This window comes from Microcaecilia unicolor, chromosome 3, assembly GCF_901765095.1.
Source record: "Microcaecilia unicolor chromosome 3, aMicUni1.1, whole genome shotgun sequence".
Taxonomy (NCBI): domain Eukaryota; kingdom Metazoa; phylum Chordata; class Amphibia; order Gymnophiona; family Siphonopidae; genus Microcaecilia; species Microcaecilia unicolor.
The window spans coordinates 388,460,272-388,474,596 of NC_044033.1; the positions used below are offsets into that span (position 1 = coordinate 388,460,272).

Consider the following 14,325-nt stretch of genomic DNA (forward strand, 5'->3'; position numbering starts at 1 on the left):
TGGATTCTTGGTGTTTAGTTTTAATTTTTATTTCTATTTTTTTAGTTTGTGGTGTTTTTATTCTGCACTTGGTGAGGATCCGTCTATGTTCAACATGTATGACCGAGGCTAGGTATTCGGTTGGTATGGCATTTCTACATAGAGACCAATAGTAATCTGACTTGTTCAGTTTTCTCACTAGGTATAGTATATTGATGATCTAGAGCCCATTATGATTTTTATTATTTCTAATCTAGCCTAGCTTTGCAATGTTGTAGGGGTAGTGTTTTGATTCCCTAAATCTGTCTGATAATGTCTGATATTCTTCCCAGCTTCTAGAAGACATTTTACTAGAAGATCATGTAGATTTAAATGGAAGAGGTTAAGGATGTAAAGCCCTTTTCCCATCCTACACAAAAACTGCTTGAATACCTACCACATCTCTCTGTCAGTCTAGATTAGTTTCTCCCTCAGTCAATTAGCATTTGCCACCATCACGTAGAAGGTTTATCAATTTCCATACAATCTTTAGATCACTTTATGCCAGTTGGAGTCTAACATCAAACCACCTGCTGTGTCTTTTGTAACTGATAAAAACTCCCTTTTTCAGCCATTAGATGTATTGCGAGATAAAGTACCCATCCTGGAAGTTCTTATTTTTGGTGGTGGTCACTTTGGCACACAGCATTATTGAGCTCTAGGCTTTGATTTACCTGCACAATACAGTTTTTTCAACAATAGTGGTTCTGCATATATATTCTAAATTCCTCTAGGTGGTGTCAGATTTCCACTTTTATATTCCAACATTTTTCCCCATAGGTGAATATGCTTTGCTTAGCTTGGATTTCAAAACAAGCTAATCCCTCTGCCTGGTGCAGGCTAAAGCCTGTAGGAAATCCATCCAGCCTTGTTTCTTTTGATCAAAAAATCCTGGTACTACCATCATTCTAATTGGGTAGCAGATTACATATCTCACTTTTGCCTAGGCAGGCTCGACACTTGGATGAACATGTCAAGGCTCAAGATGTTGGAGCCGTAGGAACCCACCTGAGATCAGCCTCCATGAAAACAAGCTACAAAGTGGACTTCTTGTCCACTCATTAGCATCCATTATTGTGTGGGTGTGGGCTGCTAATGTAACAATAGGTTTGGTTGAGCTGTTCTAAAGCATATTTCTGAAATTCATTCCCATCCCATTTAGGGCCCTTTTTTTTTCCAGCTGTTGTCCTTTTTTAAACAAAAAAACGATGACCAGTTGCTAAAAACAGTTTTGTCCTGGCATTGTTTTTCCATTTTCCCCTTCTTTGTTAAAAGCAACATGTAAGTAGGGATTCCCATCTGAGGACTGTTATCCTGCTTCCCATCAGAAAAAAATGAGGTTGCTTATCTGTGATGGCTGTTCTTTGAGGACAGCAGACTACCAGACCACACAAAACCCACCCATCTCCCCTAGGTGTACGCTTCTCCTAGTACTAACTTTGTACAAAAATGAGGTGGCCATGCACAATGTGGGAATTCCATGTGTGTTCAAAGCATTTTCAAAAACCAACATGTTATTTACACTACTTTGACACAAGTTCCATTGAATAATCACCCGTTCTGTGAGTACTAGTTTCCTACTGTCCTTGAACAACTGGTGCAGATAACCAAAATATTGCTGCCTGTCTTCTATTACTCAGGAAATACAGCTGCACCCACTGGAGGGCAGTGTAGGGCTTTTGCAGTATTATAGATTAAGTTTTGGATCTGGAAAACAGAAGGGAGATGATATTCAGCTGGTGGGAGGCTGAATATCATCTCCCTTCTGTTTTTCCAGATCCAAAACTTAAGTGCAGTGGTCAGCTCTGACCCTGTATATTGAATGCCAGACTGATTGAATATCCAGGTTTTTTTTGGCTGGCGCTAACTTAACCGGCTAAGCGAATATTCGGTGTTGGCCGATTAAGCTAATAGCAGGCAAAGATAGGACCGCTATTTCTGTGATCCGCTTTGCCTGCTAAACTTAGCATGTCAGCGATAAATATTGCCGGTTATCACACAATATAGCTGGTTAAGTTTTCGGCCCAATATTCTTCAGAGATAACCAGTTATCTTGCGCTGAATATTCTCAGACGCAGAAACACTGTTTAACTGGGTCAGCAGCTGTTTCTGGCCAGAAAAATAGCATTGAATATTGGGGGGGGGGGGGGGAGAAAAGCTTAGTTCCAAAACCTGTTAAACTCGTTTTTCAAAATATGGACTCGTATCAGAAACAAATGGCCTTCATAGAAAGCCATAGGATGAATGAAATTGGCACTAAAAGGCATATTTATTCATAAGGTCTATGATTAGTTATTTGAAAACAATTTCTTATGTCAACTACAATTCGTGAAAATAAAAATGTTTTGATTATCCAGTAAGCAGGTTTTTGCTCTTCCCAGGTTTTGGAAATAAGTTGTAAATGTCATTCACCTGTGCGTTTTTTCCTGTTAAACTCTAAGTAGGAAAATGACATATAGTATTGGTTCATTGTATTTATAGTGACCATGTGAATCTTTCCATTAGGAATTATTTTGTTGGGGAGCTCACATAGAGCTGGTAACAGGTTTTAGATATGCATTCCTGTTTAGTGATATATCTACATCTAGTCTTGTATCCCGTTTTACACCTTACAGTTCAAAGCAGGTAACAAAAGAGATCATAAAAAGTTAAGAACTATTCTGCCAACAAATGTCTGAAACAAGAGGTCTTAACCCTACTCCTAAAGATCAAGTAAGACTGAGATGATGAAAAAATACCAGCAAATTCTTTCCAGAGTGAATTCAGATAACTTTAATCATTTCTTCTCCTTAGGTGAGGGAAATGAGAAGATCACATTATCAGTCCACATTATTAGTCTTTTTGGCCCTCAAAGAGGTGGCCAGATGAAAGTGAACATACAGATAGTTTGGTGCTAGACCATGCATAACCTTGATGAGAAAATAGGCCAGTTTAAAAAGAACTCTGGTTTTAATTGGTAACCTGTGCAATTTCACATCAAAAAATTAAATACTATCAAATTTAGTTAAGCCAAAAATCAGGCGTACTGCCATATTTTGTACAGTCTGTAATCTTCTAATAAGGCCCCTAGTACAACCCAAATATGCAAGGTTACAATAGTCTAATTGAGAAAGTAAATAACGCCTGTTTTAGAAGCTTAAATTGATCTACTTGTGTTAGAAACTTAAATCATGTCTGAATGTCAGACAACCACCTCTGTTTGAAATGCTTTCTGAAATGATAGTGTGCAGGGGATCTGTTGCAGCTTTATTTCTGCTAATTTCCTTTTTCTGATTTTGTATAGATTGACTGTTCTAAGCATCGCTGTGTGGATGAAAGTGAAGGCAGGCTCTGGGCTGAAAGCAGAGGCTTTCTATACTTTGAAACTTCAGCACAGACTGGAGAAGGCATCAATGAGATGTTCCAGGTATTGTGAATATCATTCTTTTAACATTTATTTTTACCTTATTTTCCCTTTGTGTCATCTTTCACAGCAGGGGCGGACTGATCATTGGAACAATAGGGCAGTGACCAAGGGCCCACAGCATTAGGGAGCCCTTTCTCCCCTAGCTTCCATTTGATTTAATCACTTTTGATAGGTGGTTAGGGGCCCAGACCCTTATTGCCTGAGGGTCCCGAACACTGTCAGTCCACCCCTGTTTCACAGCTTTTTTTTTAATCAACCAGGTTCAGTTCTACCTCAGTGGAGGGTAGGGTCCAGGACTTGAACATCATAGAATTATGTATGGCTGAGGCAGAAAATCAAGGATTCTCAAGTGTATGTATATATGTATTTATTTTAAAAATTGATGTCCCGCATTATGTACACAATCAAAGTAAACCGTAGCTTGAATAATTCCACCTGGAGGGGACAGTCATCTAGTAGTGCTATTAAAAGTGATACTTATGCACCCCTTCCTAGGGCAATTGTGTACACACCCTCAGCTGTACCGCAGCTTGGGATTGAACCACAGACCCATTCTTGGGAAGGGACTGGTCCACATGCAATACTTTCTATTAGAAAAGAAATGGGCGTTAGCAGAATTCTTTACTGTGAAGATGATTAAGCTCTGGAACGCTTTGCCAGAGAATGCGGAATCAGCGCTTAGTGTATCTGGGTTTTAAAAGTTTTGGACAAGTTCCTGGAGGAAAAGTCCATAGTCTGCTGTTGAGATAGGCATGGGGAAAGCCATTGCCTGTTCCCGGGATCAGTGGCATGAATCTTGCTACTATTTGGGATTCTGTCAGGTACTTGTGACCTGAATTGGCTATCTTTGGAAGAAGGATACTGGGCTAAATGGACCATTGGTCTGATCCAGTATGTCTATTCATATGTTCTTATTTGCTGGGGCCAAATATGACTGCCATACTCAGTAGCATAATAAATGATGTCAGATAACAACCAGTTTGTCTGGTTGTCTTCCCCTTGTTTTCTATTGCTTTTGGTAGATGAACATTTTAAATACTAGTACTATACAAGATTACTCGAGCAAGATAATTTGGTTATTAACTAACAAGACTGATAATATAACGGTTCTTTTGTATAAAAAGCCTTTTTAATAGTTTAGTACCTACTGTAAATTCACATATGGGTTGCTGTAAGAATCTGCACTTTACATGGAAATACCATCTCTACTTTTTCTTTACATCAATATGCATGTTCATAATATAATTGATGGTTTCTAAAATTATTTCACCAGATTATATTGAGTGATTCATAATATAATTGTAGCATTCAGAAACCAAGAACAAAGTTTTAAGGCAAGTTTACCCTATAACAAGCAGTTATCAGAGGCTACAGGATTTTCAAAATGGTGGCAGCTGAAGCCACAGCATCTCTGAGCCCCTCTTCCAAGTGGTTCCAGTTTAGTTTTTTATTTTGTTTTGCTTGCCAGTTCCTGTGGTAGCTGAGAGCAGATTGATACTTTTTCCTGAGCTATTGATTTTTTTCAAGGCATTCGCAATAGCCTCACATGGTATCTTCAACAGTACAGGGATCAAGATTGAGCTCCTTGTGCTAGGACTGCAGGGGATTGCTGAAACCTGAGTATGTCAGTTGTTTCAGAGGTTGCTTTGGCTAGAATTTATAACAGAAGGAAGGATTTGCTAGCAGAAATGCACACTGGAGCTGGTAAAAAAAAAAAAAAAAAAAGGAGCAATTTGTCTGTAAAACCATCTCTTCCCCCTCACCCCCTATGATAGTCTTATTTGAGAGTAGAATGATCACATCTTTGGAGATGAAGAAAGGGCAACTCATGGAACAGTGACAATCATCTCTGCCGGAAGGGAGGAGCAATGTTGTTCTCTAAGTGCCATCTCGTCTGTACAAGCAAGTATTAGAAAATCTGCAACCTGTGGAAACTACTGTTGTAGGCAGTATAGATGTTGCATAGAGCTATTTGAGCAGCAAAGTCGTTTTACTGAAGCGAACACTAATTTTTACAAGAAACTTGATAATGTGGACCAGGAAGCTGATTGATGCCAGAAAGCAAGAGAAAAGTGCTGTAGAAGGCAGTGATATTCATAATAAACTGGGGAGACTTGAGAATTTCTTTATCAAGAAAAACTCAGTTTAATATTTAACCACTTTCTCCAAGTCCATGTGTTTCATCAGTTGATTCTCAAACTTTTGAAAGTTTTAGATATCCTTCTGGAAGGACCAACATTTATTCACTTATTGTTTATAAGCCACATTGAACTTGAGTGTATTTTGGGCAAATGTGGGTTATAAATGTGATGATTAAATACATAAATAAATAAAGATCTTAAATGGTTCATCCAGTGTGCCTAGCAGTCACATTCAAGATTAAATAAAAAATGAATGTGATATTATAAACTTGATCATGATCTTTCTTTGGTGTTTCTGGAACATAGACCGTAGAAGTCTGCCCAGCTCTGTTCTTATGTTCCAACTACTGAAGTTGCCGTCAAAGCTCACTCCAGCCTCTTTAGCATTGCTTTTGACTCGTAACCACTCGCCTCCACCTACCCTCCTCTCCTCCTTCCTTTACACATTAATTGATTTGATTTGCTTACTTTATTTTTTGTCTATTAGATTGTAAGCTCTTTGAGCAGGGACTGTCTTTCTTCTATGTTTGTGCAGCGCTGCGTACGCCTTGTAGCGCTATAGAAATGCTAAATAGTAGTAGTATCTGAATCCGTTTTGTCATTTGTAGGACACAGACCGTAAAGTCTGCCCAGCTCTGTTCTTATGTTCTAACTACTGAAGTTGCCGTCAAAGCTCACTCCAGCCTATCTGAATCCGTTTTGTCATTTGTAGGACACAGACCGTAAAGTCTGCCCAGTACTGTCCTCACGTTCTAAATTACTGGAGTTTCTGTCGAATCTCTCTCCAACCCATTCTACAACCAGATTGCTATATATGGGACTCAGACCGTACATACCGGCCCAGCACTGGTCTTAGTCGATACAGCCAGAGTTACTATCTAAGCACCACTTTACATACAAACACATATGCAACCTTTTGTTTTTTATACCATTCATTTTCTCCCTAGAAACTCTTCTCCCCATGATTCAGGAAAAAGAATGGCTATGCTCTCTGGACTTGAACGATGCATATACCCACATCCATATGCTTCCCAGCCACCAAAAGTACCTCATATTCCTGATATTGAAACACCACTACCAGTACCGCATCCTGCCATTTGGCCTCACATCCACTCCCAGGGTATTCACAAAATGTCTTGCAGTAGTTGCATTGTCATTACACATGCTTGGAGTGCATGTGTTTCTCTACCTAGATGAGTGCTCAAGCTTCAATGCAGTGAACTATCCAGGTGTTGGAGCTGCTAGGGTTCGTAATCAACTACCCCATCTCCAGCCCGCCTAGCAATTGGAGTTTAAGCCGATTATTGCTGCCTGCGCCAGCCCTGCAAGCTTCTGTCGGCCAGGTCTCACCCTCGCTTACATCATTTCCTGTCTGGCGGGACCCGACCGATGGAAGCCTGCATTGCTGGCGCAAGCAGCAATAATTGAATCACTGCAAGCACCGGGGACACCTGTAAGGTACACCAGGGAGGGAAGGGGTTCAGCAACAGGCGGGCAGATGCTGGGATGCCGCGGAGGAAGAGAGATATTTGATGTGAGGTACATGAAAAAAAATCTATAACTTTTTAAAATATCTATGGAGGGGGGGTGGGGTTCTGTGGAGTGCTGTGCCATGGAAGGGCCCCCAGTTAGCTCTGGACCCATCCAAAATACTGGGTCTGGCTACACCACTGCAACCAGTATAGTCGAACCTTGTCAAATAAGGGCCACCTATGCTACCAAAGCTTTTGTAAATTTATTTTGCTTGAAAGCATATGTAAAACAGATATTTGGTCCTCACTTCATACCTTTACTTCACGTGTCTGGACCATTTATCAATCTGAAATGGTGGCTTTGGAGATACTTGGTCCTCACGTCATACCTTCACTTCACGTGTCTGGACCATTTTTCAATCTGAAATGGTGGCTTTGGGTCAAGCAAAACCAATCAATCTGTCTTTGTAATTTGAACTATTGCATCGTCATTTGATAGATTGCTCCTCAATGAAAAGTTATCTGCAAACAGTCGCAGTCCTGAATTTTTTTACCTGTAACAATGTGTTCTCTATACACAGCAAGATCATTCGAGCACACAATCCCTGCCCCCTCCCTGAGAGTTATACTGCTGCTTGACCTATAGAATTGAGAAGACTACTGTGAGTAAGAATGACTGCTCTTGCTCAGAAACGTACTCCTGGGGGACTTCTGCACACAATTCTATGCACAATATTTTAAACATCTGCAAATTCTGCATTCTTTATTTGTCATTTGTTGTGCTGAATTTACCATTTATAAGGTCTGAACACTCCTCCAGCTTCTTCTTCCCTAGCAATATCACTTTCCAGATTCCACTCGCCCTCAGCTCACTCTTACCCCTGGCTTGAACTTCCTTCCCTTCCCCTGGCAGGTTACACCTTCCAGTTTTCTGTGCCCCCCTACTCCTATCTCTCTCTCGTCTTTCTCTTTACTGTTGTTTCTATAGCACCACCAGACATACCGGTGCTGTGCACAAAACACATGAGAGAGTCCCTGCTTTTGACAGAGCTTACAATCTATTCAAGACAGACAAACATTACAAATAAGATATTGGGGAGATATTCATTGTAAGACTGATTAAACAAACATGGGTACTGAACAGGTGAGAGGGAGTTACGAGGTAAAATAAACAGCCTCAAAGTGGTTGTTTTTTAGCCTAGATTATAATAGGGCCAGAGATGAAGCAAGATGTACTGACTCAGGAAGTCTGTCCCAGTAATACAGCACAGTAAAATAAAAGGAACGGAGTCTGGAGTTAATCGAGGAGTGTGTGTTTCTTTTCTCCTCTCTCTCTTCTCTCCCCCCCCCCCCCCCCCCCATAGTCAACTTACTGTGGACCCCAGCCCCCCATGGCAGACAGTCCTGTTTGCTCTGAGCTTCCTCTTCTGCAGCACACACTATCCAGGTTGTTCAGGAGCCCATCTGTATGGTCCCATCCCTCCCCCCCCCCCCCCCCCCCCCGCCACTTTCCCAGTGGCACACTATCCCAACTTGTTCCAGGCACTCCTCCCCTTGACCCATAACCTCTAACTTAGTCTGCCCTCTGTATGGCCCCAGCCCCCACCAGCAGACAGCTGTAGCTGCTACACAAACCTGCAGCTTCCTTTTACCTTCTTCATTCCCCCCACCTTACTGCGTCTTCCTCTCAGATAGTGTACCATAAGAAAGAAGCAAGTGGCTACATATCAGGCCAGTTCTTTCTCTTCTCTTGTACTGGGTCCGACTGCTTATTTGAACCATTTGGGACTCTGTATAGCCACACAGTTCAAATAATCAGTTTCATTTAGGCCGGCAGAGAAGGAAGAAGAGGTCTGATGTGCAGTCACTTGCCTTATCCTTATGCTGCATGATCTGGGAGGACAGAGTAAGCTTGGGGGGCAGAGGGGAGGAGTCTAAGCAATGTGTGGTCGTGTGCCACAAAGGGTGGGGTGCCTTCTGTTTCTAGCACAAAATTCTGCACAGGTGAGATAGTCCATTTCTGCATTACACAGAATTCTCCCAGGAGTAAATGTTGCCCACTTGTGTGCTTGACTAATCCTGCTGTTGAAAGTGACCAACTTTTTTTTTTCTGAGTGAGGTAAAACTATAAAAAATATATTTTACAAAAGCTCTTAGACCTCTGATACTTTTTATCCATTTTCAGGTGTTTTATTCTACCATTATTGATTTATGTGAGAATGGTGGGAAACGGCCTATGGCATCCATTAATGTCGGCTTCACCAAAGAGCAAGCAGATTCCATTCGGAGGATCCGCAATAGCAAAGACAGTTGGGACATGCTGGGCCTGAAACCTGGATCCTCAAGGTATCTCCTAATTGGTAACAGCCCATTCACTGCAAAGGAATTACTGCCTTGTGCTAGAATCACAACTTTTTGGGTAGCAGAATGTTGTAACAAAATAAGATATAGGCAAAAATCCAATGACAGACAGTTGCAGAGTTGATTAAAAAAACGCAGGTAGCAATAGTATGGTGATTGATTTTATCTTCAGTAAATTATGTCACTAGATGTACAAATTGAACCTGGTTCAGTTCCCACTGCAGCACCTTGTGACTCTGGGCAAGTCACTTAACCCTCCATTGTCCCAGGTACAAAATAAGTATCTGTGCATAATATGTAAACCACAGAAAGGTGGTATATCAAATCGCATCTCCTCCCTCCTCCTAGATGTAAATAATCACCCAATGTTACCACGTTTCAGTTTACACTTTAAATACACCTCTAGAGGAAACGCTCAATGGTCTAATTTACTGAAGGAATAACAGAAGGATGGACACCTAAGAGAGGGAAGCCGATGGGTTCGTTTTCTGTCACCAAAACCCTCGAGCCCAATGGTGCCTGAACAGATAAGGAGCTGAAAATAAAAAGAAGCTATGTTGTAGGTTTTTTGTTTTGTTATTTGTTTTAAGACAAGATTTGAGAAGGTGCCAGAAAGGGAAGCTGATGGGTTCATTTTCTTGATTGTTGATCCTTCTGTTTATATGTTTATGTTTTTATTTAAATATTTTTGTATACCTCCATTTCTAACAGACAGATTACAGCAGTTATCAAATATGATAGTTAAACACAGCAAACAAGGGGAGAGGAGGGAGCATCATTAATAATTGGAAAGGATTCAATCATGCCATGTTCAGTAAATTAGAATTCGTTATTGAATGCTTCCTCTGAATGTGAATTCGTGCCCCTGATGCAGGCATATGCTGAAGCGTGACCATGTTAGGCAGTTGTTACATCTAGGGATTGATTTTATCTTCAATAAAGAGTACATCACAATACTGCTTCTACATGTGTGTTTAATCCAACTCTTGTGATTCCCTAGCAGTAGTAATGAACAAAAATATATATTAAGAACATGTTACATTTTTTTTTATAATTTTCTATTCTCATGTATATTATCCTTTATAACTTGTTTAAATAAATACTAATATCTTGAAATGTATACATTTTTGTTTAAGAGAATGAAAACATGAGATGGAAAAATGGATATGTCACACTTGTGTGCCATACACGATTTCTGATAGAAAAAAATTGTTTCTCATTCCTTCATCATAACCTTCTGAGGAGATTGTCTGGGTGGTCACACTAAAATCTTAAAATAAATTAGCATGGCTTTGCGATGTCTGGTGGTATAATTGCCCCCATAACAGTTTGTTCAAAACATTTTCACATGTAAACATTAACAAATACTTGAATAATCTTTCAGCCATCAAAAAGCTTTTAATCTTTTAATGTGCACTCTTGAACCTGGTCTGTGCCTCAGGCCATAGCACTGCATGCTAAGGTGCTGGAGTTCTGGATTTGGATCCCATAATTGAGGCCTAGAAGTGCTCCAGAGGTGGTCCACTGTTGCTTAGGAAAGATGACTACCTCTACTGTGATGATCTTTCTGTCCAGGAAACATATCATTAGATATACTTTGGAGAAAATACTCATTCATCCATCAGGTTAGCAAAGTTCCTCAGGAATGGTGGTAGGAGGTGTTAAAATATGGAGGGCGGCTTAAAGACAAGAAGACAAAAAAAAAAAATCATTCATGGGATATTAGTATGAAATAACTGATTCACTAGAATTGTCTGATTATTAACATCTTTTAAGTTATTTTATGTTTTACAAATAGAGTTTCCTTTCATGTATTAGGGACTTTTCTAACACATTTTAGCCGCCAAACTAGAGTAAGTATAATTGCTAATAAGATCATCCAGGTAGGAATGTCAGGTAACAGAATGTTTTGGGAGAAAATGTACTAATGTTTAACAAGAGCAGCTGTCATCTTGTGGCAGTGCTTCATACAGCAGTTGCATGCCATAAGGTTTTATTTGAGCATGTAATCATTCCATAATAGAAAAAATTGGCACAAGACAAGTTACCACAAATCAGAAGCCCATCCAGCATATTTATTGTCTATAAGGTTGAGTAGCATTGTTAAGGAGGTTTAATAGACAGGAGACAACATAACATGACAAGGCTGAAACCGTAGCTGCCATCTTGATACATTTAAAGCTAAGCAAACTATTGGTCCATGCCAAGCCACACATAAGCAGTGCTTATTCCTAATAAGCATGTGCTGTTGTTTTGGGTAACTCAATATGGTGGAAAGCTCTGCCTACTGGCTTCAGGCCAGATAATGGGCCAAGCACGCTCCTGCCATCTCCTGACAATTAAACCTCATTGATAGTTTATCCATGTGGGCTACCATGAAGATGTGTTATTTTATCACTAGCTCATTCTGACTTAGCACAGTTCCATTTTATGCAGTGAGACCTAGTTATTAGCATAGAGGAGTGACGTAATGGTTAATGCAGTGGGCTGAGAACCAGGGGAACTGGGTTTGATTCCCTCTGCAGCTCCTTGTGATCCTGGGCAAGTCACTTAACCCTCCATTGCCCCAGGTACAAAAACTTAGATAGTGAGCCCACGTGGGACAGAGAAAGTATCTATATACCACTTTGTTTGTACCATAGTCAGATGGTATATCAAATGCAATACCTTTACTCCTTACCCTTACTAATAACTGAGGTAAACAGTAAAATAACATAACACGTTATCTTGCAGAGCTCACCGTTCTATTGGCATTGTATTGCAAATTTCTGCATCCAGATTTTGTGTAATTTGACCTCTCAGATTATAATTTGCTTTATTAGTTGCAAACTACAAAAAAATTGTGTAATAAGGGTATCTTAGTAGCATATAGTAACCTGGAAAAGCACTTGCCTTTCTCAGATTTGCTGCTGAAGTTCTTTCCATATTGCATATTGACCTGGATTGGCCACTGTTGGAAACAGGATGCTGGGCTTGATGAACTTTTGGCCTGTCCCAGTATGGCAATACTTACGTACTTATCATGTCCACTTGTGTGTCTTTCCTTCACAGGGATGAAATAAACAGAGCGTACCGAAGATTAGCTGTACTTCTGCATCCTGATAAATGCATTGCTCCTGGCAGCGAGGACGCCTTTAAAGCAGTTGTGAATGCAAGGACAGCCCTCCTGAAGAGCATTAAATAGAAAGCATCCCCATGAAAGCAGTCCTGCACTAGTGAAGGTGGAGCTGTGTGACTGTGCAATACTTTCTGATTTCACACTTTTCATCAGCTCTTCTTTGAACTACATCAAAATCACACGGACAAATTTCAATTTTCTCAATATAGAATAGTTTGCACTTATTGGTTTCATAGCACAAATGTACCACATTTCTCTTTTAGTAGAAGGTGGCAACAGTTTGGAATAAAGCCGGAGGAGATTATGTTCACCCACTTCGGAAGATGGGGAGCAAAGTTATGCATGTGTTTCCAGTCAGGAGCAGCGAAGCAGTGTGGGTCATTCCTTGGGTGGGGTAAGTGGTGGAATGGAGACTCCACTCATGCCAAGTCTCTTGAAATGGCTTGGTCAGACTCCATCATTTTTTATTAAAGCACGCTGCTGCTGTTTTATCTGAGCAGTTTCATCTAATTCTAAATATCAGTAACACAAAGGAGGTAAAATGTTTGGAAAAGATGAAGTAAAATAGTTTCTTAATGTGAGCGAAGAGGGTTATGATGTTTGTATCTGTTCAATACAGTGGATATGCTTCTTCCAGTATCTTTGCAAAGCTCCTGGTGATATAACTGCATGTACCATCTTATTTGCCCAATTTCTTGCCTTCAGAGCTGTAGCTGAAGTTTACTGCTGACATTTAGCTTAAAGCAAATTAACAACTATTCAGAGTCCTTTCAGTTAAAGGGATTAGCAAATAACTTGGCAGTGCTGGTTATTTTTGATGTGTGTTGAGTGAAAAGCACACAGGCTTTCTGAGTGGGAGCAGCACAGCATAAGTCGTGAGCTACGATATGAGCAAGAATGGAGTAATTCCAGCATGTATCAGGAACTCGAGTTCTTCATAGTAATATTCTGTTCTACTGCTTTAGTCTGGTATTATCCCCACCCTCTTCCTCTCTGAGGAGATTGCCTTTCTAAATTGGAACTCTCTGCTATGCTCATCCGGGTAGCAAAAAGAGAATTTCAAGTCCATCCCAGAATCTGGAAACAAAAGCTCTTCAACTAGAGGGAAATACAGTGTGGATTTAGGTCAGAAAAATTGCATTCCTGAAAACTTCTCAATTTAAGTTCACTCCACCCAACATACAAGATGGATATTCTGCCAGAAACTTAACTGAGTAACTCTAGGAGATGTTTATATTATTATTATTATTTAATTTTAGGAGCGGTCAGACTAAAACAAAGGTTTGGCTTTGTGGTTGGGAACAGGGCTTAAATCGCACATCTCCCACTGATACTTTGTGTCTTTTGAAGTCACTTTATCTCCAGTTGCCTCTGGTACCCACTTAAATATAAGGCCTATAGCTTTTCCATACATGAATTATGCAACTCTTTATAATCTCGAAAGTAATCTAGCTGCACTATAAACATAGTAAATGACAGCCCATCGAGACTGCCCATCAAAGATGACCAGAGCTGCACCCGCCACTCTGTTCAGGTTATACGTCATGATTAAATACTGGTATCATAAGCAGGACAGTATATTTCCACCACCAAGGTATATACAGTATTTTGCAAGGGGAAACAGTATTGTGGGGAGGAGGGGATCCTGATTAAAAAGCCTCCTTATTTTCACTTGATGTGCATAGCTACTTCAGCTGGGGAAAATTATTTGCTATTCCTGCAGGTTACCACTCCTGATCTTTAATGGGCATTTTGCATTCAGTGGGTAGGTTTGGTAGTAAATACTCTAGTATCCTGAGTAATCATCCT

At 40.3% G+C, this 14,325-nt stretch overlaps 1 protein-coding gene across 1 annotated transcript in view; it reads left to right on the forward strand.

Moving 5' to 3' along the window:
* DNAJC27 (DnaJ heat shock protein family (Hsp40) member C27) overlaps window positions 1-13,376 on the forward strand; it is a 64,862-nt gene extending 51,486 nt beyond the window's left edge. Inside the window, exons 5-7 of the mRNA XM_030195555.1 lie at window positions 3,302-3,424; window positions 9,223-9,383; window positions 12,450-13,376. Coding sequence (XP_030051415.1) covers window positions 3,302-3,424; window positions 9,223-9,383; window positions 12,450-12,582 — 417 coding nt within the window. The 3' untranslated portion in view covers window positions 12,583-13,376. The remainder of the gene's footprint in view (window positions 1-3,301; window positions 3,425-9,222; window positions 9,384-12,449) is intronic.
* The last annotated feature ends 949 nt before the right edge of the window (window positions 13,377-14,325 follow it).